This window comes from Misgurnus anguillicaudatus, chromosome 18 (genome assembly GCF_027580225.2).
Source record: "Misgurnus anguillicaudatus chromosome 18, ASM2758022v2, whole genome shotgun sequence".
Lineage (NCBI taxonomy): Eukaryota > Metazoa > Chordata > Actinopteri > Cypriniformes > Cobitidae > Misgurnus > Misgurnus anguillicaudatus.
Window position 1 is genome coordinate 24,326,351 of NC_073354.2, and position 26,170 is coordinate 24,352,520.

Genomic DNA, 26,170 nt, shown 5'->3' on the forward strand with positions numbered 1-26,170 from the left:
ATTATTTAACTTTATGTTTAGGTTTTTGTTATTTTTATTTTAGTTTATTTCTAACTTACTATTTTACTTTTAATTTTGCACTATATACTTTTTTAAACGATTTGCCTCAGCCCAACTGCAAATGCTTTGGCAATACAAATGTACAGTTTTTGTCACTGAAATTAAAATTGGGAGAGAGAGAGAGAGAGAGAGAGAGAGAGAGAGAGAGAGAGAGAGAGAGAGAGAGAGAGAGAGAGAGAGAGAGAGAGAGAGAGAGAGAGAGATCATCGGTGAATATCAGATAGATTGTAACTAGACATTGTCTTTTTATCTATATGCTCCCAATTTAAAAAAACAAAATTTTTGACAATATGTTATTATAAAATAACAGCAAGATACAAGAATGAAGGAACAAAAAAATAAAGAAAAAGGTAACATTTTTAACATTTACAGCTTAGCAAATTTTGAAAATGACGGGTCACTGAAGTAAGAAATTCCTTTTTTTAAGCATTTTTGTTTTTAGACAGTGAAATCGATGTATTATATTACTGAAATGTTTTTAAAAGATCTATTAAAAACATATATGTATGAATGTGAAATTTAGCAAGCAACAGTTTATTATAATAGCATTTATATTATGTAATTTTGACTGTTCACTTAAAGGAATAGTCTACTCATTTTCAATATTAAAATATGTTATTACCTTAAATTGTCCGTTTTTGCGTTGACAGCATCAGGGCACTATCACGTGACCGTGTTAGTGCGTCACATGTCAGCTGTTCCTCAGCTGATCGGAAGTACAGTCGATAGTTGCTTTTTCGCGTAAACCTGTAAGGGTAGCGATGGCTGATGCCATAGCAGATACGAGAAGGCTGTACACCAAACCACAAAACCTAAACGATGCGTACGGACCTCCGAGTAACTTCCTAGAGATTGATGTGTCCAACCCTGAGACTGTTGGTGTCGGTCGGAACAGGTTTACGACATATGAGATCAGACTGAAGGTGAGCAACGGAGGCTGGCCTGATCAGATCCTTGACCTCATTATTGAACACACTGATGTCCTTGTTGATGCTTATTATGGTTAAAAGTATTAGCAATAAAGATAGCGACGAGTAGAAAATGTTCTAACAAAATAGTCAAAGTGTTAATGCGTTAGTTTACTCATTTGACTTTGCATAAGTATGTGACTTGTATGGCAGTATTAGTATAACGTTAGCTTTGTTTTTGTCTTTGTTTTGATTCTGTTTTTTGTCTAGGAGTGCATGGTATTGCCAGTAGCTTCATAGTTAAATCTTAATACGTTGAAATCCTACATATTAAGTAGGCTAATGGTCAACTGTCAATATTTTGTTCAGTGGAGTACACAGTTTGGTTAGAATTAAATAACTTAGATGAAAACAGAGTAGAGTTTTGGCACAACTAAAATTCTTTCTAGCAATTTTCACTTGGAAAGTCAAGTAACTGACTGACCACACCCCTTATGCAAGGCCAAGATAGCAGCTAATGGTAAAGAATGGTAAAGATAAACCAGATGAGCAATTATGTACTGTACTGTGCACATCTTCACAAACTTTATTTCTTGGTTTGTTAGACAGAAGTGCATTGATGTTTATTCTGGATCACTATATCAGCTGAACCTGAAGATTAGTTGTTCCATACATACATGCATACATCCAAGACCCAGATTTGCTGCCCAAATTATTTGGAATCTAACAGAGGAAGTTTAAAACAGTGAGAGGAAGACACATGATATCCTCCGTTTTTGTTTCTCTGTGTGTCTGTCAAACAAATGCCATTTTAATAACAGGAACTGCATCTGAAAGAACTATGACCACTCTTTTTCGATTGACTGCAAAGGCACATCTTTAACTTTACCTTAATTTAAGGCATTAGCCATTTTTATCTATTTTTTATAAATATAATTACACAGACAAGCCTTAAGTCTAGTCCTGGACTAAAATGCATGATTGAGCTGTCTTAAAGTGTGTGTAAATTCCAATATACATTTTTTTTTCAGTTTGTCACACCACAGAAAAATGTGTTATTATTAACCACCCAGCATGTTATCAAAATCTTGAAAAAATAGCCATGATTCTCTGCACTCATATGCTTGGGGTGTGTCCGCTTTTGGCGCTGAAACCACGCCCATTGCACACCAAAGCCTTTACTCTTGCTGTCGGAGCATGTTTTCAATTGATTCCAATGGAAAATCTGCGTTTTTCAAATAAGCCGGCACTCAGCGTTTTTTCAGTGCTCAGCGCTGAGCGTCGAGAGTTGAAAGAAATTAAACGTTGGGTGAAAAGCTCCCCTCATCAATGTCAGTTCTCACATGTCCATCCAATCACAGTGGAGGATGGGCGGGATAAGTATCACAACAACCAACCCGCTCACAGCTCAAGTATCACAGCTAAAAAGCGCTCAGCCGCGTTTAAAAGTTTTGGTGTGCACAACCTCTAATAATACCTGGCCGATAGCTACTCTGAATCGCACAGCCAATATTAAGCACAGCTATTCAATAGCATCCAGCTGCAGCCCCGCAGACTCACCTCCGGCTAGACACCAGTGGCTGGACACCAGTGGGTAGACAGCCTACGTCATTTCCGTTTAGCCGCTAATTTCCTTTTTCGCCGCTGGATGAACAGCAATTTTATTTCATATTTTCACCTCTGGATAGACAGCATATTTATTTTATATTTTCATCTCTGGATAGACAGCATGTTTATTTTCGGTTTTCACCAGTGGATAGACATTCTTTGCAGGCTTAATTGCACACGTCTTTTTCGTATTGTCATTTTACTTTAATGACTTAAAATATATAATATAAAATCTGTGTGCAAATTGAAATATGATCTTTATAATATCTCTTTACATAAAACAATTCTCAATAATATGCTTAATATTATCACATCAATAATTCATGCAAACTACATTCACAAGAACCACCTTGAAAATATATATTGTTCAGATCATTTCACTATTTTTTGTGACTTAAATTCAGCCTAGATCAATGGACTATAACGTTTTGTCATTACAACAGACTTGTACATGTTAATTGACCACAGGTTTTTTTGTAAATGTAACTACTTCTGTTTTTAAAATATACGTAGATTAACATGATCAGACAATTTACCAAACAATCCAGATCACATTAACACTTCGTGGTTTTGCAATATTTATTGGAAATTACACACATCTTAGTAAAATTAAACAAATCTGCCCATAAGAATGAAGCAACAGTCACGCTCGTAAGGTTGTGGGGGTTGTGCCGATTTCAAGAGAAAATAAAACATGAACCGTTGCAAATAAACTATTGTACACTGTGCACACCACACCTCATTCCTGCCCCCTTAAACTGTTTAGTTTGTGCATTTGAATTCTGACATGACCTATAAATCATCGACAGTTTATTATTTTTTCTTACCGCTGACATGTGCATGGCGCGTCAAATTTGAAAAGTGAATGACGATGCGGAGATGACGTCGGCTGTCCGGCCGCTGGTGTCCAGCCACTGGTGTCTGGCCGGGGGTGGGTCTGCGGGGCTGCAGCTGGATGCCTCTCCAGCTATTTCATGTACTATGGCATTTGATCAGTTAGGGGGTGGCACACCCACACCCAAGCCTTTACGCCCCCGGACGGCACATGTTTTCAATTGTTTCCAATGGAAGATTGCCGTTTTTCAAAAAAGCCAGCAGCTAGCGGTTTTCTTCTGCGCTGAAGCGCCGTGACAAATATTCAACTTTGGGTGAAAAGCTCCGTTCGTCAATGTCTGTTCTCACACGGCCGTCCAATCACAGTGGAGGAGGGGCAGGACATTACCATAGGAACCAACCGGCTCACAGATGAAGTGTCACTGCTACCAAAGCGCTCAGCTGAAGAAAGCTGCCACTGATAAAACAGCTGGCATTCGGTGTCCTCCAGTCGTTCTCAGCCGCGTTTAAAAGTTTTGGTGTGCACAACCCCTAAGTCCTTATCGATCTGAAATCACTGTTAGTTCAAGTCGTTTATAACATGTATTTAAAAAAGCAACACTCGCCAAATATATTCATTATGCATATTCTTTATTATCATGAACATACCTGAAAAGAACAGCAATATTAAGATATGCTTAAGCCATTTCCTGGAGCTGAGTGTGTAATGGTTTTTCATATTGAGTTTCAGCACAAGAGCGCACCCTGGTTTTTGGATGTAGCAGCATTTCACCCTAATTCCTTGAGAAGCATAGCAAGCATCATCGGCCGATATATCGGTGCACCCCTACATAGTTGCCGCCGAACTTTCCGCCTTCCGATTGGTTGCCGCCGAGCCGCGTCATAGCTCATTACCATAAAGTTGAGCTGATTTCAACTCTCCTCGTAGCTCACGTCGTACATGCCGCGCCGCTCATTGAAAATGAATGACTTCCGGCTACTTTGACGCTCTCGCCGGTGGCAGTGTGAAGGCACAGTTAGACTTGGAGATGTTTCAGACTCCTCCTAATATTTCTTAGTGGTTTACTAGCAAAAATACAATTGCCTTTTTATTTTAAAGATGTAGTGAAAGTAACTGTTCAACCAAATATGAAAATTCTCTCATAATTCAAACTCCATAATATATTATCACAGATGCATGACTTTTCTTCAACTAAACATAATGAAATAATTTTATATTGAAACAATATTGTAATATTTTTGTTTTGAGGTCAACATAGCAAAGGTCTCTTCTGAAACTAAATGAAGACTTGTAATGAAAAATGACATAAAGGTCAGTGTATTAAAGATCCCGTTGTCCTGTGTTTTTGAAGCTTTGTTTGCTTTAACAATGTGCAATATAACATGTGTTCATGTTTCACATGTAAAAAAAACCTGGTAATTTTTGACAAAGTTTACTTATCTCTATATCGCTGTTTACACTGTCTTCAAAACGGGTTGATGTCTTCCTTGTTCTATGAAGTCCCTCCTTCAGAAATACGTATCGAGTTCTGATTATGTAGTTTGCTTAGAGTGTTGTGATTCGATAGCAGCTTAGCTGCCGACTGACGTATTCCTGTGGGCGGAGTTTAGTAAAAAAACTTTTCTACTGACGTCATTAAAGCAGGAAGTAGAGGGCTGTAATCCAGACCGGATGTTTACTGTAGGCTTTGAAAGGGGAATTCTTTTAAAGAAAATATATCCCCTGACAGTGAACTATGAGCTTTATCATTTTACAGGTATTTTTTATGCTATTATAGCAACATTTGCACACTAACTAGGGATTAAAAAATGGAATCAGAAAGAACGTGACATTTAAGTGTCAATGTTTAAAGCTCATGTAACAATAAGTGTTTAATGGTCAATAAAATCTATTTTTTGCCGATGCTAACCATGTTAAAGAACAAATTTGGTGCTATCTATGTTCCGCCATATGAACAAAAATATAAAAAAATTGTGTTTATCTGAAATGTGAAGGCCACATACATCTGGGATGGCATGAGGGTGGTCTAAGTGGTTAAAGTTCTTGTTTGGTATTCTTGAGCTGTCAACAATGTGCATTTGAGCAATCAATGCGTTTAAACCATAACTCGCCAAACTTTCAATTCAGTTCTTGCAATGCATTTATAATAATACATCCAAAAGTCTTTCTACATTTCGAAAAGCTCACAAGTTCCAGCCTAACTAGAACTTGCTATTACTATTTTTGACATACTACCACTATCCATCCAAACTTTTGCCATCCTAAAAAAGCCCATATTTTCCCCTTGACATGCTATACTTATAAATTCTCTGCATTCATATAAAGAAGGCGGCTGTAAAGATAAGACAATGTTGCAACCCCTTGCTGTCCTAGGCAGTCATTTTCCACAACTGATGAGTTTTGACAGGTGCCGTTGTGTCTGTTAATACGCCACTGTCTTCCCAGCTTTCCTATAGTATTTTTAGCCTTCCCCTACCTACACAGCGAGCCACCGCCTGTCATTAGCCCAAATCTAAAGCTACTGTACTTGATTAGCGTATAATAATTAGCATATGCGTGTAATCAGTATTATTGTGTGTCTGTGAATCTGTGGTGACCCTGCTTTGCATAGGGAACACCCCACACATCCCTCTCACGCTATCACTCTCTCGCTTCAGCCTTTAAGACGGGGAGAAAAACAGGAGCTGTCAACTTTTGATTTGCTTTTGAAGTTGCCCAATTTCAACAATACGTGGAGATAAAGAGATTCTGTTTGTATTTGTCACAGTAACGCTGCCTGTGTTGATTACATGGTTTTGTTTGCTAGGGGCACCATCTTTCCTTTACACTTTCGCACCATCCGCACACACTTTTTCTTCTTCGCTCTGTATCCAATCGACATTATCTTTTCTATCGTCATATCCACCATCCCATGGATGATCCTGGCATGGTGTGTGAGAGAGCCAAGCCATATTTGTGTGGATTTATGTGTATCTTGGAGAAGAAGCGAGAAGCTCCTTAATCCGTTCATTGAGAATGAAACGTGTGAATGACTAGGGGGTGCAAACCTCATTTTAACCCCCTGCCAAACCTACCCCCAACTGGATGGCACAAAACAGTGTCCACCCCCCCATCTGCTCCCCTGGTCTCATATTAGGGTGGGCACATCTCATCCTCAGTTATGGAAGTTTACAGCTGGATTGTGCTTTGTTAATCTCTATTTTAAGTGGGAGTTTTTATACAATAATACAACCTATAGGTTTGCTGTTATGAAGTTATAGCACCATTATGGCGCTTTTCCATGGCATAGTACCCCACGGTTTGATTTGGGTCGGGTCAGCCTACTTTTGGGGGCTTTTCCACTGGGTGCTGTACGTAGTACCCGATACTTTTTTAGTACAACCTCGGTTGGGGTTCCAAGTGAGTCGAGCTGATACCAAAATGTGACGTGAAAACACTGTAGATTGGTCTGAGAGAATCTACCATCGTCATTGCTATAATGTAAAAGATTAGCTTTACCTTCGTGCTAGTCTGCGCTGTCTTGACTAAACCTGTTGTCATCTGTGCCTTGCTGTAAGTTTCCAAACTCCCTTTTAGCGATGAAAAACATCCACAGGTTGACAATCAGGAACACCATACCAGTTTTTTTCAAGACTTGCTGTTTGTGGCAGCACATTCGCAACCCACGTTCGCATATATGCTTAAATGCAACTTAAATGAGGCTCAGCGGAGCGTGTCGACTTAAGCCAAGGGTGTTTGTAAAGAAACTGTTATGTGAGACAGAGGTAGTGATAAACGCGATGTGCAAACATCATTTTTAATTTTGTGGTGGCGTGAGAAATAAATGAATGTATGGGATATATAGCATTCCAACAACTTTCTCTCTTACGATGATGTCACAGCAGTAGGCAGCGCAAATATAACGACACGCCTATAATCCCTCCAACTCCGAAGTGTTACTAAACTCGATAGAAAAGCTAACCCAGCCAAAGTGAGGTGAGCTGACCCGACCTAAACCGTGGGTACTATGCTATGGAAAAGCACCATTAGAGGCCTGTTAAACCAGCACTTGTGTTTTCCTTGAAGAGCAGTGACAGTCAGCATTAGCAGATGTTTCTCAGGTGACTCTGTTTGCTCATGAGATCATAAAAATTTGTTACGAGAGAGGCAACAGAAAAAGTTCAGAATTTAAAGAAACTTTAAGCCTCAATGAACTAAATAAACTGCTTCTATCCTTCTACTATGAAGATTATGTAACTTTAAACTGTGTTTCTGTAGCTTAACTGGTAAAGCATTGCATTAGCAGTGTAAAGGTCATTATCTTGTAATGCACTGTAGGTCGCTTTGGATATATTCGTCCGGCAAATGTATACATGTGTATGTAAGATCAATTTTAATGGGGGCGTCACACAGAGCGCATGTTATATTTACATGGCTAGAGGGCCAGATAACCAGCCTGATTTCATGAGAATTCTGCGAGTTGGCTAATTCGTATGAATTGGTTTGAGCAAAAACGTACGATTATCATTAAAAAAACAATAACGAACCCCCACCCCTAACCTCAACGTCACAGATGTCAAGGCAAATCATACAAAAATGAATTAATTAATGCAATTATGCCACCTCATGAAATACGTACGAATTGTCATGAGGTAGCACTGGCATAAACAAAGAGCAATGCAAATGTCAGTGCACAATGTATGAACAATGTTTATATTGCTATAAGTTATTATATATAATAAGAATGTTATAACTAAAGGAAAACGCCACATTTTTTCAATATTTTACTATGTTCTTACCTCAACGTAGACAAATTAATACATACCTTATCTTTATTTAATGCGTGCACTTAATTGTTGTTCAGCATGTCGTGAATGTGTTAGCATTTAGCCTAGCCCCATTCATTCCTTAGGATCCAAACGGATGAATTTAGAAGCCACCAAACACTTCCTTGTTTTCCCTAATTAAAGACTGTTACATGAGTAGTTACACGAGTAAGTATGGTGGCACAAAATAAAACTTGGTGATTTTTTAAGTGGATAAAAAGTTTGAACTATGTTGTGTGGCGGAAAACCATTTTGTTTGCAGCACTTCAACCTCGGGCGCAGTAATATTGACGGAAGTTTGAGCGAGAGGGGGAGTAGTCAGGAATTATGATGTTACTGCGCGCCGAGGTGCTGCAAACCAAGTGCTCTTCCTCCATACAATATAGCCTAAAAATCGCCACGTTTTATTTTGTGCCACCATACTTACTTGTGTAACTACTCATGTAATAGTCTTTAAAAAGGGAAAACATGGACGTGTTTGGTGGCTTCTAAATTTATCCCTGTTTGGATCCTAAGGAATTAATGGGGCTAGGCTAAATGCTAACACAGTCACGACACTCTGTACAAAGATTAAGGGCACGCATTGAAAAAAGATAGGTATGTATTAATTCGTCTAAGTTGAGGTAAGAACATAGTAACATATTGAAAAATGGTGGTGTTTTCCTTTAAGATTGCATGTAATGTATGCACTGTTTATTGTTTTTGTCCATGTTTATGTTTAATTAACTGCTACAATGCAAGTTTAGTTTAGTTTTATGTTATGTTTAGCTTATGTTCATGTAATTTATTATATCATCCATTATGTGATGTTCTCTGTATGGCATCACACCGTGTTGTCTTCAGTGTCATAGTTGTTGAAGTCGAGTAACATTGGTCTATCAACTCCAAAGACTTTGAGATTCTGTGTTGTTTACAGGCTTCGTCTCCCCTTCTCTTTTCCAGTATCCATCTCCCACTCTCATTCTCCCCTCTTCACCTCCTCCTCTTCATCTTCCTTTCATTCTCTATCCATTTCCAAAACCCCTCTCTCGTTCTGCCATTAATAAAAATGGCTTGCTTGCCTGGTTGTCAGTCCCAGTCAAGTGTAATCCAAAGTCTACAGCATCCTCTTCGACAACTATTTTAATGTTAATGGGCAGCATATTGTATCAAGGCTACCATATCCTACTTGAGATGACAGTATCAAAAGTGGGAGTTGATGCTGTGGGAACAAAGACAGGGGCAGCTTTTTGCCAGAGTGGGGGTTTTAGGGTGGTGGGAGGGTGTGTTTGTGTGCATGTGTGAGAGTCTTGCGAGTTGAATGTGTAGAGGGGTGACGGTGGTGGGGTGCTTTCTCATTGTCCCACTGTCCTCTTCTCTTTGGAGCTATGATGCGATGAGATGGCATTGTGCTTCCATTTTTGCTACTTTTATTTTGAAAAAGAGAGCAGAGCGGAGAGATGAAATGCTCGCTCTTAAACTTGACTTGATCCGACTCGCTAAAAGCTAATGCATAGCCGACGCAGGGCCCTTACACTGGGTGAGGTGACCTCTCCGGCTGTTTTTGCACCGCCCTCTCTCTCCTCCTAATGAGGATGCACCATTGTCCCCAGAACACACATGAATCTGAAAAAGAGAAGAGAGACCAGGTTTCTGCCATCTCCTCATATCGGCATAAGCCACGTGGAAGCTTTTAACAGTGAGGAGGAGTGACTAAAAGAAAAAGTGCTTTTAGTGCACCTTTTACACACAATTGGCTATTTTTGGGTGATGTGCATAAAATGGTCCTGGTTTTTTCCCTCTCTCTCTTGGTCTCCCTTACTCATCTGTCCAGTTTTGACTGGGTTGTTCTGCTTTTATATTAACCCTTTTTTATTACTGACATTTCTTTTAGACTTCAAGAGAGACTTCAATGTTCTAGAAAGATCTTCCTATGTTGGTTGTTCATGATTAACATGTTTGTTATTATTTAGATTAAATAAATTAAAATTAATTCACCGTTGCTTACAGTTAAAAATGCCATTAATAACACTTTACAATAAGGTTGTACTTTTTTAACTTTAGAAAATGCATTAGCTAACATGAATTATCATTAAGCAATATTGTTTTCAGCATTTATTAATGTTTGTTAATGCCAATAAAGTTAATTATTGTAACTAATGGTGCATTAACTAATGTTAATAGATACAACTTTTGATTGTAAAAATGTTATAGTGGCAGTTTCCCAGACAGAGTAATTTATCCAGGACTAGGCCTTTAGTTATTTTAGGACATTTTGGGGTGGTTCTCTGGACAGGGATTAAGTTAAACCAGGACTAGGCCTTAGTTTAATTATGAAATATAACTAGTTTTAACAAACACGTCTTACTAAAAACATTACTTGTGTGCATTTGAGTGAGGCAAAACAAATGGCACTGATGGATTTTAAGATATGTCAGTGTAAGTTGTTTTTTAGTTTGGACAGCTCTTACATTTATTTTAGTCTAGGATTAGTCTAATCCCTGTCTGGGAAACCGCCCCATAAAGTAGTTTTTACAAACACACCTTTGAAAAACATTACTGATGTGCACTGATATACACTCACCTAAAGGATTATTAGGAACACGTGTTCAATTTCTCATTAATGCAATGGTGTGGGTGGGGAATGTTTTCTTGGCACACTTTAGGCCCCTTAGTGCCAATTGGGCATCATTTAACTCTTTCACCGCCAGCGTTTTTAAAAAAAGTTGCCAGCCAGCGCCAGCGTTTTTCATGATTTTCACAAAAGTTTAATGCCTTCCAGAAAATGTTCTTCTTCAAATATATAAACATACAATATACCAAATGAAAGAACAGACCCTCTGCTTTTTTGTAATTAGCTTTTGAATATGGGTAGGTTTCTGCAAAAACACCACATTTTGAGCAAAAAGCAGAGATAATTCCATTTTTGTGACGGACTTTTCATAGAGATCCCATTCAGAGCGATCTTTAAAACAGACACGGACATGCAGCATTTTGCCATAGGGCAATACTTCCGGTTTTAAAAAGTTGCGCCACCTAGTGGATAATAGCGGTATTGCGAAAAGACGGAAATACTCGTCATTGGCGGGGAAGCGTTTTCTCTTGATTGACGAGATATCTCGTCAATGACGGGGAAAGAGTTAAATGCCACGGCCTACCTGAGCATTGTTTCTGACCATATCCATCCCTTTATGACCACCATGTACCCATCCTCTGATGGCTACTTCCAGCAGGATAATGCACCATGTCACAAAGCTTGAATCATTTTCAAATTGGTTTCTTGAACATGACAATGAGTTCACTGTACTAAAACACACAGTCACCAGATATCAACCCAATAGAGCATCTTTTGGATGTGGTGGAATGGGAGCATCATGCCCTGGATGTGCATCCCACAAATCTCCATCAACTGCAAGATGCTATCCTATCAATATGGGCCAACATTTCTAAAGAATGCTTTCAGCACCTTGTTGAATCAATGCCACGTAGAATTAAGGCAATTCTGAAGGCGAAAGGGGGTCAAACACAGTATTAGTATGGTGTTCCTAATAATCCTTTAGGTGAGTGTATGTTAAGATATGTCAGTGCAAGGCTTTTAAAATTAAAACAGCTTATACGTACATTTTAGTCTGGGACTATGATAAACCCGGTCCAGGAAACCGCCCCTTAGTAAATAATTATGTTAATTGCTAAAATTAACATGAACTAAGATTAATTAATTCTATGAGGAGATGCATTGTTTATTGTTAGTTCATGTAAGCTTATGCATTAACTTATGTTAACAAATGCAACATTATTGTAAAGTGTTACCTAAATGTCCAGGCCCAGAGAAGATTTTTTGAAAAAAGAAGTGTCATCATAGGAAATAGGTAATCTATTATATCTTTATTGTACTGTTATCCTTGATGATGATGGGAAGGTTTGGCGTTCTGCAGGTCGTGTTAGTGTCCGGCTTTAGCTAAGGAAAGAGCATCATTAAAATATTAATATAAAAACACCCAAGCTGACCATCAGTCTTTAAGCATTTGATGGTCTTGAGACTCATTACCCGCCGAGTTAATCATGTCATACCATTTCCCTCTCATTTCAGCTCAGCGATACGCACAGGTATTGATGGACCTCTTGAGAAAGCTCGTCTTACCCACAGCACAAGGATGCAGTCTTAATGAATTGGGTTGTTTTCATCTTGCTCATTGAGTGTTTGATGTGTAAGGGGTTCCGTCTGTGTGGTTAACTTTGGTTGCCACAGTAATCAGGGCTTTTGTTGGGCTGTTTTGTTTGCTTGTCTCAGGTTTGATTGAGATCATTAGTAGTGTGGGGAGGACAGTCAAACTCCTCTGAGTTTACATCTGCAGCTGTATACAGCCTCCGCTCTCATTGCACTCACACAAACAACGCCGCTCCGGTTGCACCGTTTTTAGTGGTGCTTGCAAATATTACCATTACGGTTGCTTATTATTAGGTTAATGGATATGAACAATCTATAAGTATAAAAGCTGTCTATGTAACCTGTCTCACAGAGCTCGTGCTACGAGTATGACTCATTGCTTAGATTGTGTGTATTGTTTAGGAAAGTGACAAGTTAACAATAAGATTTTTGCCTTTTGTAAAAAAAATATTCAAAAGATTTTGAATTAGTAAAGTTGACAAAACATTTTTGTTACACAACTTTTGTTTGCGTTAACTAATATTTTTAAGTTAAGTTAACTTAAAATTTTGAACCAACAAATCTATTTTCAAGGGCCATTCTCATTATAATGATAACTATAACATTAAAAGTAATTATTTTAGGGTCCACACCACCGAACGATAAAGGTGCAGCAGGCAATTTTTCCAAGAAAATGTTGGATTTGACCAAACCATTGGTTAAAATAGCCAAGCATTTTTTTAGAGTGATTATACATGACCAGTATTTCACATAGACTGTAAAAAATATGGACGTAGTGTCCATGACGTCACCCATTGGTTTGTGAAGAGCATTTTTGAAGCCTAAAGTAGGCGGTGCCTGCCGTCGCCATCTTGGCCGCGATTCACCGCGCATCACTCGCAGATAATCGAAAATGGGTAAAGAGGCGGGACATGGGTGAAGCTGAGGTGGCTGAAACCATGCCCACCTAGCTCAATTCTAGTGACAGCAATGGCAGTTCACCCGTCACTCAAGTGGCCACGCCCGTAATTATGCAGAACTTGGAAGGGGGGGAAGTTTTTGTAAATCATTCTTTAAATTATGTTAAGCCTTACCACGGATTTCCACCGAATGCGGAACGGCTACGGATCCGCTGCGGATCCGCTGCGGAACGGTGGCAGAGTCAATCGGTTTCCATTCAAGTCAATGTGTGTATTTCCACTGACTGCGTTCCGAATCCGTCACAGCTTCGGCCATCCGCAGCCCTCCGGAACAAATACACAGAGCTTCTATTTTTGACGGATGCCGGACTGCTCCGCAGGGTGGAGCCATTACTATATTGCGTGATCATACCTGAATTCGCGAGATATCGTGTTGTGATCTGGGCTGGTCCAGCAAAACATCATAATTTAACGTTATAAAGGGGCGGAGACAGAACTAGATATCGCGCAATCATCACGTGAATATGCAAGACCTCGTCACTTCAGCACGCAGCCGCTCTGCAACAAATACGGAACTGGTGGATATTGGCGGACGGCGGAGTGCGGAGCCGTAACGCAGCGGAGCTGGTCTGCAGCCGCTCCGCAGTTGGTGGAAATCCGGGGGTTACTGTTGTCATGAAGGGCAAAATTAGCTACATAGACCAAAAACACTTTGTACCAGGCTGTAAACATTATTTTCTACTGTTAGGTTGGGCATTTTAACATGGATGTCTATGGGAATTGACTCCCTTTTGGAGCCAGCCTCAAGCGGCCAGTCAATGAATTTTAGTTTAAGTCTCTTCCGTATTAGCTTCATAAGAGAGATCGGAAGGTTACCCCTTGGTATTTCACAAAGACTCTTTTAATTCTTGAAACCACATAGCAATGCCCTGGAAACCAACCACAAGACCTGAACTTTATGGTTAAGACTTTTGCATAAACCATAGAACCATTTACATTTTCTCTAAAAAATTGTCTAAGGGTTCGATCACACAGAACGCGTTTATGGCAGTGGCAGGCGCCTTTTTTAATGATTTTTTATGGGCAGTGAGAGTTATGCGCGCTGCACTTTGTCCACCTTTTGCGCCTGACGTCATTCGCGCTCTTCCATTGTCCAATGGAATGAGGGGAGAGCTCAACAGTGTTGTATGTTTGGAGTGGGACTACTATAGTTTGAAGCATTTGTTGTTTGGCCAGGAAGGGGAGGAGATGGCTAACCTGTTTGGATCTTTTTTGCTTTATTCTCATCCCCTCCTTTCCCTTCTTAGGGTAAGACTGAAGAACTAAAGTGAAGTTGATTATTTGTGTGTGTTAAGAAGTTTTCAAGATTAATAGGCTTTCACCTTTAGCCCAAGAACTAATCCTGTTCAATAACTAACTAACTCTTCCTCCGGTGTGACTGCACACCACATAATAGTCCCGAAACCATGACATTATTGTCCAGAGTGTGCGTATTAAATTACCTGTAACTGGGATCATTTGACATGGGGATTAACTTCTTTAGACCTCCTTACTTCGTGGAACCCAAACCCAGCGGTTCAGCCATTCACACAGTATTAGCGAGCACCTCAGCGTGGTTGTTGCTAAACACTTCCACAGCACTGCAGTTATCCTGAACTCCTAGCCGTTGTGTTAATCCCCATCTCGTATGACCACTTGGTTTGGGGGAGGGTCTAGTTTAGGGTTAAAAAGATGTAGATGGGATTGGAGACCATAGAATTTGGAGGAATGGTACTGCGAGTGGTGTGTGGAGATTACGACATGACTAAAGACTTAAAAGAGAATAAATGTATAGGTTTTTTGATTTTTCTGCTTCTACTGCAGGGACTTTTTTTACTTCAAAACTCAAAAAAGTTAACTTAATGAATTATGGTTGGGAGGATTTAATACAATGGGAGTACAGTATGATCCAGGCCACTGGAACCAACGCAAGTGTGTTGTTCACCTTATAAATGTGCTTGCTTGTTTATTTTATAGTTTTTGTAATAAAAAAAACTTTTCCTTCTTTCTTTAAGGGGACTTTTTTAAGATGTCAAATAAATTTTTGGTGTCCCAAGAGTACATATGTGAAGTTTTAGCTCAAAATATCGGATAGATAATTTATTATAGCATGTTAAAATTGCCACTTTGTAGGTATGAACAAAAATGTGCCGTTTTTGGGTGTGTCCTTTTAAATGCAAATGACACTAAATGGCAGTGCCGTGGTTGGATAGTGCAGATTAAGGGCCGCTATTATCCCCTTCTGACATCACAAGGTGAGCAAAATTTCAATTATCTATTTTTTACATGCTTGCATAGAATGGTTTACCAAAACTACGCTACTGGGTGGATCTTTTTCACATTTTCTAGGTTGATAGAAGCACTAGGGACCCAGTTATAGCACTTAAACATAAAAAAGTCAGATTTTCCTTTAAACTAAAAGTTTAAAAATACAGCTGGTAAAATCCTTTTCACATAATTCTGCATTTTTCCCCAAAAATCAACTTTAAGAAAATTTGGAAGAAATTCACTTTTTGTTGAAATATACAAAATATAAAGATTGTTGTTTCGATCCACCCAACCAGACATTTATTAAATTATCTGTTATGTGTTCCCAAAAAAAAGGTATTACAGATTTAAAAGGACATGACGGCAGGGGTGAATGATAACAGAATTAAAATTTTTGTGTGAATCATTTTCTTAATGAGGACAGAAGAAAGCAAAAAGCTATATATGGTTTGGATAAACAGACAAAGAATAGAGATGGCAAAAGATTATTGAAAGCTGGATTTTATCAATGTTCCTCATTATGAAGAAAAATCCACACTTTCTAAAGGGGAGCTCTCAAGGCTAAAGCGGCAAAGCCTGACTTGATGCTGCTATAAGGAGATGGAGGGGTTGAGAGAATGAGCAATTGGGAAAAAAAGGAAGTGGCTCTGGATAACTGGAGATCGATGGACGTTTCAACTCCTCTCCAATTAGGACCCACATAAGACATTTTTCCCCAAAGCAGACAGTCATTTATTCATTTAACTTACTGTCTCTTCCCTCTTTTCTTGCATTCGTCTGCTTTACGAGTCTGCATTGAGCAAATACGCCTGTGTAGGTGTATTGATCTGTACTTTTATTCTCGTCTGTCTGTTTATTACTTTTTCTGCCTTTTGCCTCTTCAGTTTCTCTTTGAATGATGTTTTCAGGATGTTCCTTTTTTACTTTACAAGACCTTCCTCTCCGGTCACCTTGTTTTAATGTCTCTGTGTTTCTTTTCTTGGCCTTGTGGGATGTTCAAATACTCGTTGCGCACATTAGTCATACCAGTTATGTTATTTTATTTCAATTTAATGCTTTATCGCTGTACAGTATTGCTGCGTCTAAACCCGCCGACTTCCATACTATATAGTAAGTGAAAAGCAGTAGGCCAAAAGTACCCGGATGATCTACTACTTCTGGCAAGATTTTGAAGTGTGCATTTGATGGACACTTTACTGTCTTGTGAGCCCTTGGGAGAGGAGTCACCCAACAACGATGACAAAAATGTGTAGAGTCCAGGGGCCTCATTTATCAAGCGCGCGCGTACGAACAGAAGTGTGCTTAAAGGTGCAGTGTGTAATTTTTAGAAGGATCTCTTGACAGAAATGCAAAGTAATATACAAAACAATATTATCAGGGGTGTATAAAGACATTTTTATAATGAACCGTTATGTTTTTGTTACCTTAGAATGAGACTTTTTTATCTACATAAACCGAGGGTCCCCCTACACGGAAGTCGCCATTTTGTGACGCCATGTTTCTACAGAAGCCCTTAACGGACAAACTTTTTTTACTAAGTTGTCTCCGATGATAACATGTTTGTCCGGTGATGGCTACTGTAGCTTCTCTATGCGTTTCAAAAGCGAAGGGTGAGCAGAGGACTGAGCAATTCGCAACCTCACCACTAGATGCTGCTAGAATTTACACACTGCACCTTTAAAGTGTGCGTAGGAACAGTTTTACGCAAAGTGTGGAATTTATCAAATTGCACTTATATGTAGAAATGTGTGTAAATATACGCACACCTCAGACCATGCGTACGCAGGGCACCTAGTGGTAGGCTTATCTTGCATTATTGGAAGACTTGGCAAAGCATCCATTCCGCCATTCTGTTCTGTCCTCTAGTTGATTTCACATCGTTGTGCTGTGACGCCTTTTTTGGCTGATAATTTAATGTCAAACCACTTTTTTATTTCTGGAAGTGTTCTCTCCTCATACCCATTGGAATTAACCGCAATAGTAACATGTTCTCATGCAGATTTGTTTTCTTTTGTTAGTCATTCCTCCCGCACTAAGTGAACCAAACAGTATGTGTTATTAGGACTCAACCTCATCCACCAGTAACTCAATTTTTGTTTCTGTAAAGTTCCTCTTTTTTTGCTCTCTTTGCCATTATTGCGGTAAGGAAAAAGTACAACCACGTGACAAAGGGAGGTGTTGTCATTTTCGGAACGCAAATGACCATGAACGTGCACGAGCATGGTGCTTAAGAACACATGGAATTTATTAACAAGGATTATTTACTGATGTGCGTACGAACCATGTGCCTTTTTTTTGTACTTGCGCAAATTTCATTCGTAGGTTAAAATATAAACATTTTTCTACGCAATGTTGATAAGTGAGGTCCCTGGGCTCTAAAATCTGTGACTCTACTCAAATCGAAAACAGTGATTTCTTGCGGTTAAATTGCGCTTGTTTAACCGCATCCAAGTTAAATGCTCACTGGTCTTTTTGTATCGCATAATGGCAATTTAAGTACTACATTTTATTCACACTACCCAAATTAATGCTATATGGGTGATTCTCACGAAAACTTGGTTTTAAAAATGTCAAGCACGAAAATGTAAAAATTGCTTAAATTTACTTTTTTCCACCAGACATTGAAAAACAAAGTCTGGAGTAAATGGGAACATTAATTTAAAAACTTTTACTTATCATTTAACACTTTTTGTAACATAATTTAAAAAATTAGTCCTAAAAAATCTCATTACCGCAACCGTCAGAAAACATCAACACTGACATATTTTCAAAAGTATTATGCTTCTATTAATTAAATTAACATTTAATAAGCATCTGTTGCGGTAATGATAATCAAAATGTCGTGTAAGCATTCTGACAAGACAATATTTCAAATTAACTGTAAAATTCTGTATGTGTGCTTAAACTGTTCTCAAAAAGTGTTGCGGAGGATGAGAACATCAGGCATGGACACATCATTTTCCTAATTTTTCTTCGTTATTATTATACATGAATATTCAGTAAATATTTTTTCTGTCATCTAAAGTAGTCTAGCAAAACATCCATTTATTTATTTTCTTAATATTTTTGTGTTAATTTGATTAAATTACAACATAACGCATTTTCAAACACAGCCGGACACATTGCGGTAATGAGAATTTCAGCAGAAAATGAGATAAAATTTACAATTATAAATTCTTATGTTGAAATCACACATTGTGCAAGGTAGAACACAGTATTGTGTTAATTCTGATGCTTTTTAATGTTATTATATTACACATTTTAAAGCTAAAATCATTAGTGCCGTGGTGTTTCAATGGTTTTGTGAGAATCACCCATATAGATGTTTCATCACACGCACATGCGTTGTCGCGGTTACGCATCTGGTCGGAACTTTACTTCCGGTTTCTGTTTGTTTAATGGTCTGACTAGTGGCTAAAATGAACTCTGGAACAAATACCTTGTCAAAAATAAGAAATGTGGTATTTGTTTGCCGATCCCATACCCCTCTCTCCACCCTGTACTTTCGTGTCGTCTCGCAATTACTGTCTATCAAATATAAAAAAATTAAAAACGCAAAATGGCCCAAAAAAATAACAAATGTGATGGTTTCCTAAACATAGGGGGAGACGGCGATCATGGATCACCTGTATGTGAAGGGAGGTTTGACAGCCGGTTTGTAGTTAACATTGTATACAGTACATGTTTCACACTGCAACGTTAGCTCAGTGGTGTTGTTTTCTATGCTTTAGCTATGAAATATGAACTAAGGTAATCGACTTGTTGTTTATTTTGCTTGTTATAAGTAATAAACTACTCTAAAAGGACTTTGTTGTTATTTATTCTTAGCAGAGTTTTCCGGAAGTTAAGTGTGTTCCACGAAAGCCTTTTGTTTATGTTGTTACTGCTGAAACCATCTATAGAACGTACTGTTTAAAAGGATGATGAGTAGGTACCTAATTTAATTTAGTACATGCTGTAATTGCATGCAGTTTCGTGCAGAGATTATGTATTTATGGGTTACCATGTTTTTCATTAGCACACTTTTATATAAAACTTTGTATTTTGATCTAAGATGGTCATTCTGGCTGGATCTGCTTTTTAAGATCTCCATTCTTGTTTTTCACAGACAAACCTCCCCATCTTCAAGCTGAAAGAGTCCCGCGTACGGAGGAGATACAGCGACTTTGAGTGGTTGAGAGGAGAGCTGGAGAGGGAGAGCAAGGTGAAGAGGGGAGAAATATGGTTGCGGTGATGTAAAAAATAGCAATGGGGGTTTGAGCAGTTGATGCTTTGTGCATAGGATCAAGGTGCATGAATATGCATTATTACTATAACCATTTGTTTTATTTTATCGCGAAATAAAGAGATGCTGTAAGGGTCTGTTTTAAGTAGATTGAATTAAGACAATTTTCTGTATTACTGGATTGGTAAAATTGAAGCTGCAAATAACTCCATGATTCTGCAGTTCAGGTAATGACGTTCTGAAGTGATTGTAAGAACCAGATGATTGCAATTTGAGTGGTACTGTATGTGATGTGAATGAAGGTGTTGTATTTCAAACAGGTGGTTGTTCCTCCACTTCCTGGAAAGGCTCTGTTTAGGCAGCTCCCATTCCGTGGGGACGATGGTATATTTGACGACTCGTTCATCGAGGAACGGCGACAAGCCCTAGAACAGTTCCTCAACAAGTGAGTGACAAGCACATTCCAAACTTGCATCTCCTACAGTACATTACATTTATATTCACCAGATGAACATATGAAAGGAGAATACCTGTTAACTTTGTCTTGTTAGTCATAATAGTTTTGCTCCTGTTATAAATGTAGCATTTAACAAACCTAACTGTACACATTGCAATGTAGCTGTAGTTTGCATTCACTTTACATTTAAAGGATTGGTCCATTTTCTTAAAAAAAATCCAGTTAATTTACTCATTTACTCACCACCATGCCATCCAAAATGTTGATGTCTTTGTTCAGTCGCACACATTTTTCTCATTTTAATGGACCCCAACACGTAACAGTTTTAATGCAGTTTAAAATTGGAGTTTCAACAGAGTTTCAAAGGACTCTAGAGGATCTCAAATGAGGCATAAGGGTCTTATCTAGCGAAATGATTGTCATTTTTCACAAGAAAAATAAAAAATATGCACTTTTAAACAACAACTTTTCGTGTATCTCCGGTCGTGTGACGCGCCAGCGCGACCTCACACAATACATCATCACGTCAAAAGGTCACAGATGGCGTATCGAAACTCCGCCCCAGTGTTTACAAGTGTTGAGAAAGAGGACCGTTCTGACGTTGTTATATGTGGAATGATACAAATTAATGTCTTTGTGTCAGTTTATCCGCAAATGTGCGTTTCATATATGTAACACGTGACCTTTCGATGTCATTACGCAATTACGTGAAGTCGCGCTGGCTCTTCACACAGCCGAAGGAAGACGAGGAGTTGTGGTTTAAAAGTGCATATTTTTTATTTTTCTTGTCAAAAATGACAATCGTTTCGCTAGATAAGACCCTTATGCATCGTTTGGGATCGTTTTGAGTCCTTTGAAACTGCAATTCCAAACCGCACCAAAACTGCCAAGTGCTGGGGTCCATCAAAGTCCATTAAAATGAGAAAAATCCTGGAGTGTTTTCCTCAAAAACATACTTTCTTCTCGACTGAACAAAGAAAGACATCAACATTTTGGATGACATGGTGGTGAGTAAATTATCTGAATTTTTTTTAAGAAAATGGACATATCCTTTAATGTATGTAATTGTTAATATATACTGTATTTCCTTGTAATTTCACTCTGAAATTTGTTTTCTAGTCAATCATAAAGAATCAGTTGAAATGTCCTGACATTTACGCAGAGTCTGGTATAGTATGTGGTACCTGAACTGTTTTTATAATACAAAGTGAAGCTGTTTTCGCATTAACAACGTACAACAGTTTTTCCTCTTTTAGTTAATTTTGAGTTTTTAGGTTAAGGTACTTTAGTGAACAAGAAAAAACGACACTTGTCAGCCTTTGTGTCATCCGATATCTTTCCCCACACTTTTTTCCTTCTCTCATAATTACCTACAGAATGATCGAAACTGATGAGAGGCCGCAAGTGCACCAGCTTTACTTTTTACATTTGTTTTATTTTTGATGTGTAATTTATGATAATTGCAAGTGAAATTACAGGCGTGCATACCTTTTCCCTACAAGATGTTGTGTGCACTCCTGCTTATTTTTGATCCGAGGTGCCGTTCCCCCGCCGGCTGAGACAATAAAAGTTACAGTTCGATTGTAATTATTTGCTTTGATTGCAGACTTTGCCATTATCTTTGTTTCATGTGCAAATGCGCCAGCTCTACCTGTTTGAATTTTAATACGAGACAAACAGCTGTAAATTAGGTTTGAAGAAAGAAAGGATATGGAGGTAATTAAGATGGGAATTTTTTCTTTTACCAAAAATTCCAGAATTAAATGTCATTGTTCAGTTCTAATAGCAACTTGGGGAAGGGGGGTGCGTACCCTCGTCGATCCGATTTTTTGTTTGTGTGTAAGTGGATTTGTACAACGTGTGTCTGTGTTGTCTCTCTAATATGTGGAAATGATCCTCAATCATCTTGACTTGCAACGTCGTGAGCTGTGTAATTTTAGAGGTGTGAGTTTTTTCTATACAGTACTTTAATAGGTTTGAATGGTAAAAGAGTTTAATTATTGTGATGGGCCATCTTACTATTTTTAAAGATATCCATAATTATTACACGGCTCGTTGGAATGCTTGATTCTTATTGGCCAGTTGTGACATTTGCAGGTTTGTTATTTCCAGATAACAACCACTTAAAACGAATAACACACGGTTACCCGAATGCTGCAAATCATTTTGACAAGTACAATTTAATATTACACAAAAATTACGTGTTTGTTACATTTAAACATCAGAAATAAATGGGTTTTCCTCGCGGAAGGTCTGCATTAGTTAAAAATTAGCAAATAAAAAATATTTCAAATCAATATTGAAAGGGATAGTTCACTTTAAAATGAAAATTCTGTCATTATTTACTCATCCTCGTGTTGTTTTAAACCTGTATGAATTTCTTTTTTCTGATGAACACTGAAGAAGATATTTTGATAAATGATGGTAAACACACAGCAGATAGTGACCATAGATTTCCATAGTAGGAATAAAAAATATGATGGAATTAAATGGGTACCGTCAACTGTGTGCTTACCATCATTTATCAAAATATTTTCTTCATCATTTATCACAATACTTCCTAAATATTTTTTCCTACTATGAAAGTGAATGGTCACTATCTGCTGTGTGTTTACCATCAATTCTCAAAATGTCTTCTTTTATGTTCATCAGAAAAAAGAAATTCATACAGGTTTAGAACAACATGAGGATGAGTAAATGATGACAGAATTTTCATTTTAAAGTGAACTATCCCTTTATCCCTAATAAGTCCCTTGGGTTCAATCTTACCCCCAAGCCACTTTTCTTAAAAACATGGTTCCCTTCATCTCAGTGGAATAAGATTTTGTGACTTTTCCAGATTATCTGTCAAGGTTCATAAAAAAAACCTTGGCTTGATTCGGTCGTTCTAAAGAGGTGTAAAAAACTTCACCAAAAGAGGCCCTTTGGGGGTAAAAATGACCCCAATTGAAATGAATGGAAAAAGCAAAACAAAGATGTAAAAGGCTCACACGTGTGTGTGTGCGCGCACATACACACACACATGCACAAACACAAACAGACTCTCACAGACAGACACACACACACACACACACACACACACACACACACACACACAAACACACTTACATTCATTCAAATTTCTGTGTCATTTTGTAACAACAGACATTACAATATGCATCAAAAACTACAAAAATTCTACTATTTGAAATAATATTTATGTTTAATGTCCTTTCTAATGTTTATATAAACATAAATTCACAAAATGTTTCACTAAAGTACTGATGTTAAACAGTTGGCCACATCCAGTGAAATGAATGGGTCTCTATGGGCATCTGCTGGTGGAAATTATTTATTTCCTAAACTGTCATTCTTTTATGATTTTTTCTTAACACAAAATGACCGAATTCAACACATAACATCTAGATCAATATCTAAAAACAATTTAAATCAAATTTAGTTCAAAATTTATGTGAATTTTCATAGAAATGTGATATTTTACAAGTAAGCTAATGATGTAGTTGAGGAATTGAGGGGTAAACAGGTACAAAAATACTTAATTTCTCCTAAAACACAGCATTAATGTATAGAGGGGAAGTAAACAAAAAAAGATATATTATTTGTATCATTAAAAATGTATATATTTTTTCTAGTCACTCTTTAAATTTCTGGGGACATTTTTACCCCCAAGGAACTCTAACGTATACAGGAAAATAGGGGCTTATGAGGGTTAATGTGTAAATAGGCGTCTAATAAGCGGGATAATGTACAGGCAGCCGATTGTTATTGTGAAATAAGCCCCTTCAGTGTGATACAAGACCCTTCGCTTCGAGCCTGGTCCTGATCACACTGTCTGTGCTTATTTCTGCGATAACAACCGAATGCCTATACATTATCCCTTACTAAAATCTATATATTGTTATCGCTTAAACTACACATTCGATGATTTATAATTTTTAAAAATGTCACATCCTTTGAATATCCCAGGGTTGCATTTTGATTGGGGTCGTTTACAATGCATGTACTTGGGTAATATCTTTTTGATTATCTGGTATTATCTGATGTGTTGTTTGTTTTTTCTTTTCCAGAGTGGCTGGTCATCCATTGGCCCAAAATGAGCGCTGTCTGCACATGTTCCTGCAAGACGAAACCGTGGATAAAAACTACACGCCTTCCAAAATTAGACAAGCCTGAACCGGTCTGGACTCTACACATTTTTAAAACGGCCCACAAGCAATAAGGCGGGTTTGAATCATTCAAAACTGATGCAGAATCTTAGCATGAACCATAGGGCACCGAAACACGTATCGAACATCGAAAAAAAAAACGATTCAAGAATTAGTCAGGTCATTATGTCCCTTTACTTCTCCAAAAGCACTTGTCCCCCCTCATAGATTGATTGGAATCGGCCCTTATGAATCGAATATTGAACACTATGTCTGATCAAACTATGATCACGTCTGTGCTTGTGTGTAATAAGTCGTGATTAACGATTATTCGTGAAAGTTGTTTCTGAGAGCACCGCTAACTTTGATAGTTTTTAGTACAGGATATTTGTCTCAAAGAAGGAAATCGGACAAACCAAATAATTATATCACAGTTATGCAAGCACTATATAACAAACACTGACTTTTCTTTGTTATTGCTACTACCCACTTGTGTCGCTTTTCTTTAAATGCTGATGAACGCATACAGCAGCCCACAGTGCAGGACGCACTTCATTGGGAACCTGATGTGCTGTTGTTAATTGTGTGCTATGTATGCCTGTTTGTTGCAGCCAAGCCTGTTTTTACATGGGGAGTGATACCTACAATGCATGTTTCCAGATTTGTATACTGCTGTGCCATTCGTTTGTTTATGAGAATTTTCCAATAAAACAGATCAAACATGTATGTGAGATGTGATTTGAAAAACGTTTCTGATTGATGTTCCTGCAATATCTCAACTAAAAGACGGAAACATTAGATTATCAAAGTTTGATTTCAATAATTTGTTTCACATGCTCTCAGTCTTGGGAAAAGGACTTAATCAGTCAATATTAAAGATGATATGGTTACATTTTTACAGAATGTTCTTTACATTATGTAGAATGATTTTATAGGAAGACGGTAAATTACAAACATTTACTTGAGCTGGGTTTACACAGGCAGGGTCACAAATGACGTTTCTTGGTCATTTTAGAAGACAAGCAAATGTCATTGAACTACAACTACAAAAAACATACTCTAACAATTACCTTCCAGTATTCCGTTTAATAGTCAATAAACTAGCCAGCCATGCTTTAAAGGTAAACGCCACCATTTTTCAATATTTTACTATGTTCTTACCTCAACTTAAACAAATCAATACACACCTATCTTTATTCAATGCATGCACCTAATCTTTGTACAGTGTGTCGTGAATGTGTTAGCATTTAGCCTAGCCCCATTCATTCCTTAGGATCCAGACAGGAATGAATAGACAGGGTTCCCATGGGTCCTTGAAAGTTTGTGAATCTGGGGGAATATTAAAGGAATATTCAATTTTCTTAAAGGAAAAATCCAGATGGTTTGCTCACCACCGTGTCATCCAGGGTGTTGGTGTCTTTCTTTGTTCAGTCGAGGGGAAGTTGTGTTTTTTGGGGAAAGCATTGCAGGATTTTTCTCATTTTGATGGACTTTGATGGACACCAACAATTAACACTTGAGTCAACACCTAACAGTTTTTTTCAACGGAGTTTCAAGGACTATTAACAATCCCAAACGAGGCATAAGGGTCTTGTCTGGCGAAACGATTGTCATTTTTGACAAGAAAAATAACAAATATACACTTTTAAACCACAACTTTTCGTCTAGGTCCGGTCCAGCGCGACCTAACGTAAATGCGCAGTGACGTAGGGAGGTCACGTGTTACATATATAAAACGCACATTTGCAGACCATTGTAAACAATAAACTGACAC

At 38.1% G+C, this 26,170-nt stretch overlaps 1 protein-coding gene across 1 annotated transcript; it reads left to right on the plus strand.

The window, feature by feature from the left end:
* The first annotated feature begins 756 nt into the window (after positions 1-756).
* snx3 (sorting nexin 3) lies at positions 757-25,122 on the plus strand. The gene is made up of 4 exons (XM_055185955.2): positions 757-983; positions 19,678-19,773; positions 20,115-20,239; positions 24,319-25,122. Exons 1-4 carry the CDS (start codon positions 822-824, stop codon positions 24,422-24,424), a joined length of 489 nt encoding a protein of 162 aa, XP_055041930.1. The 5' UTR covers positions 757-821; the 3' UTR covers positions 24,425-25,122.
* Positions 25,123-26,170: the final 1,048 nt, after the last annotated feature.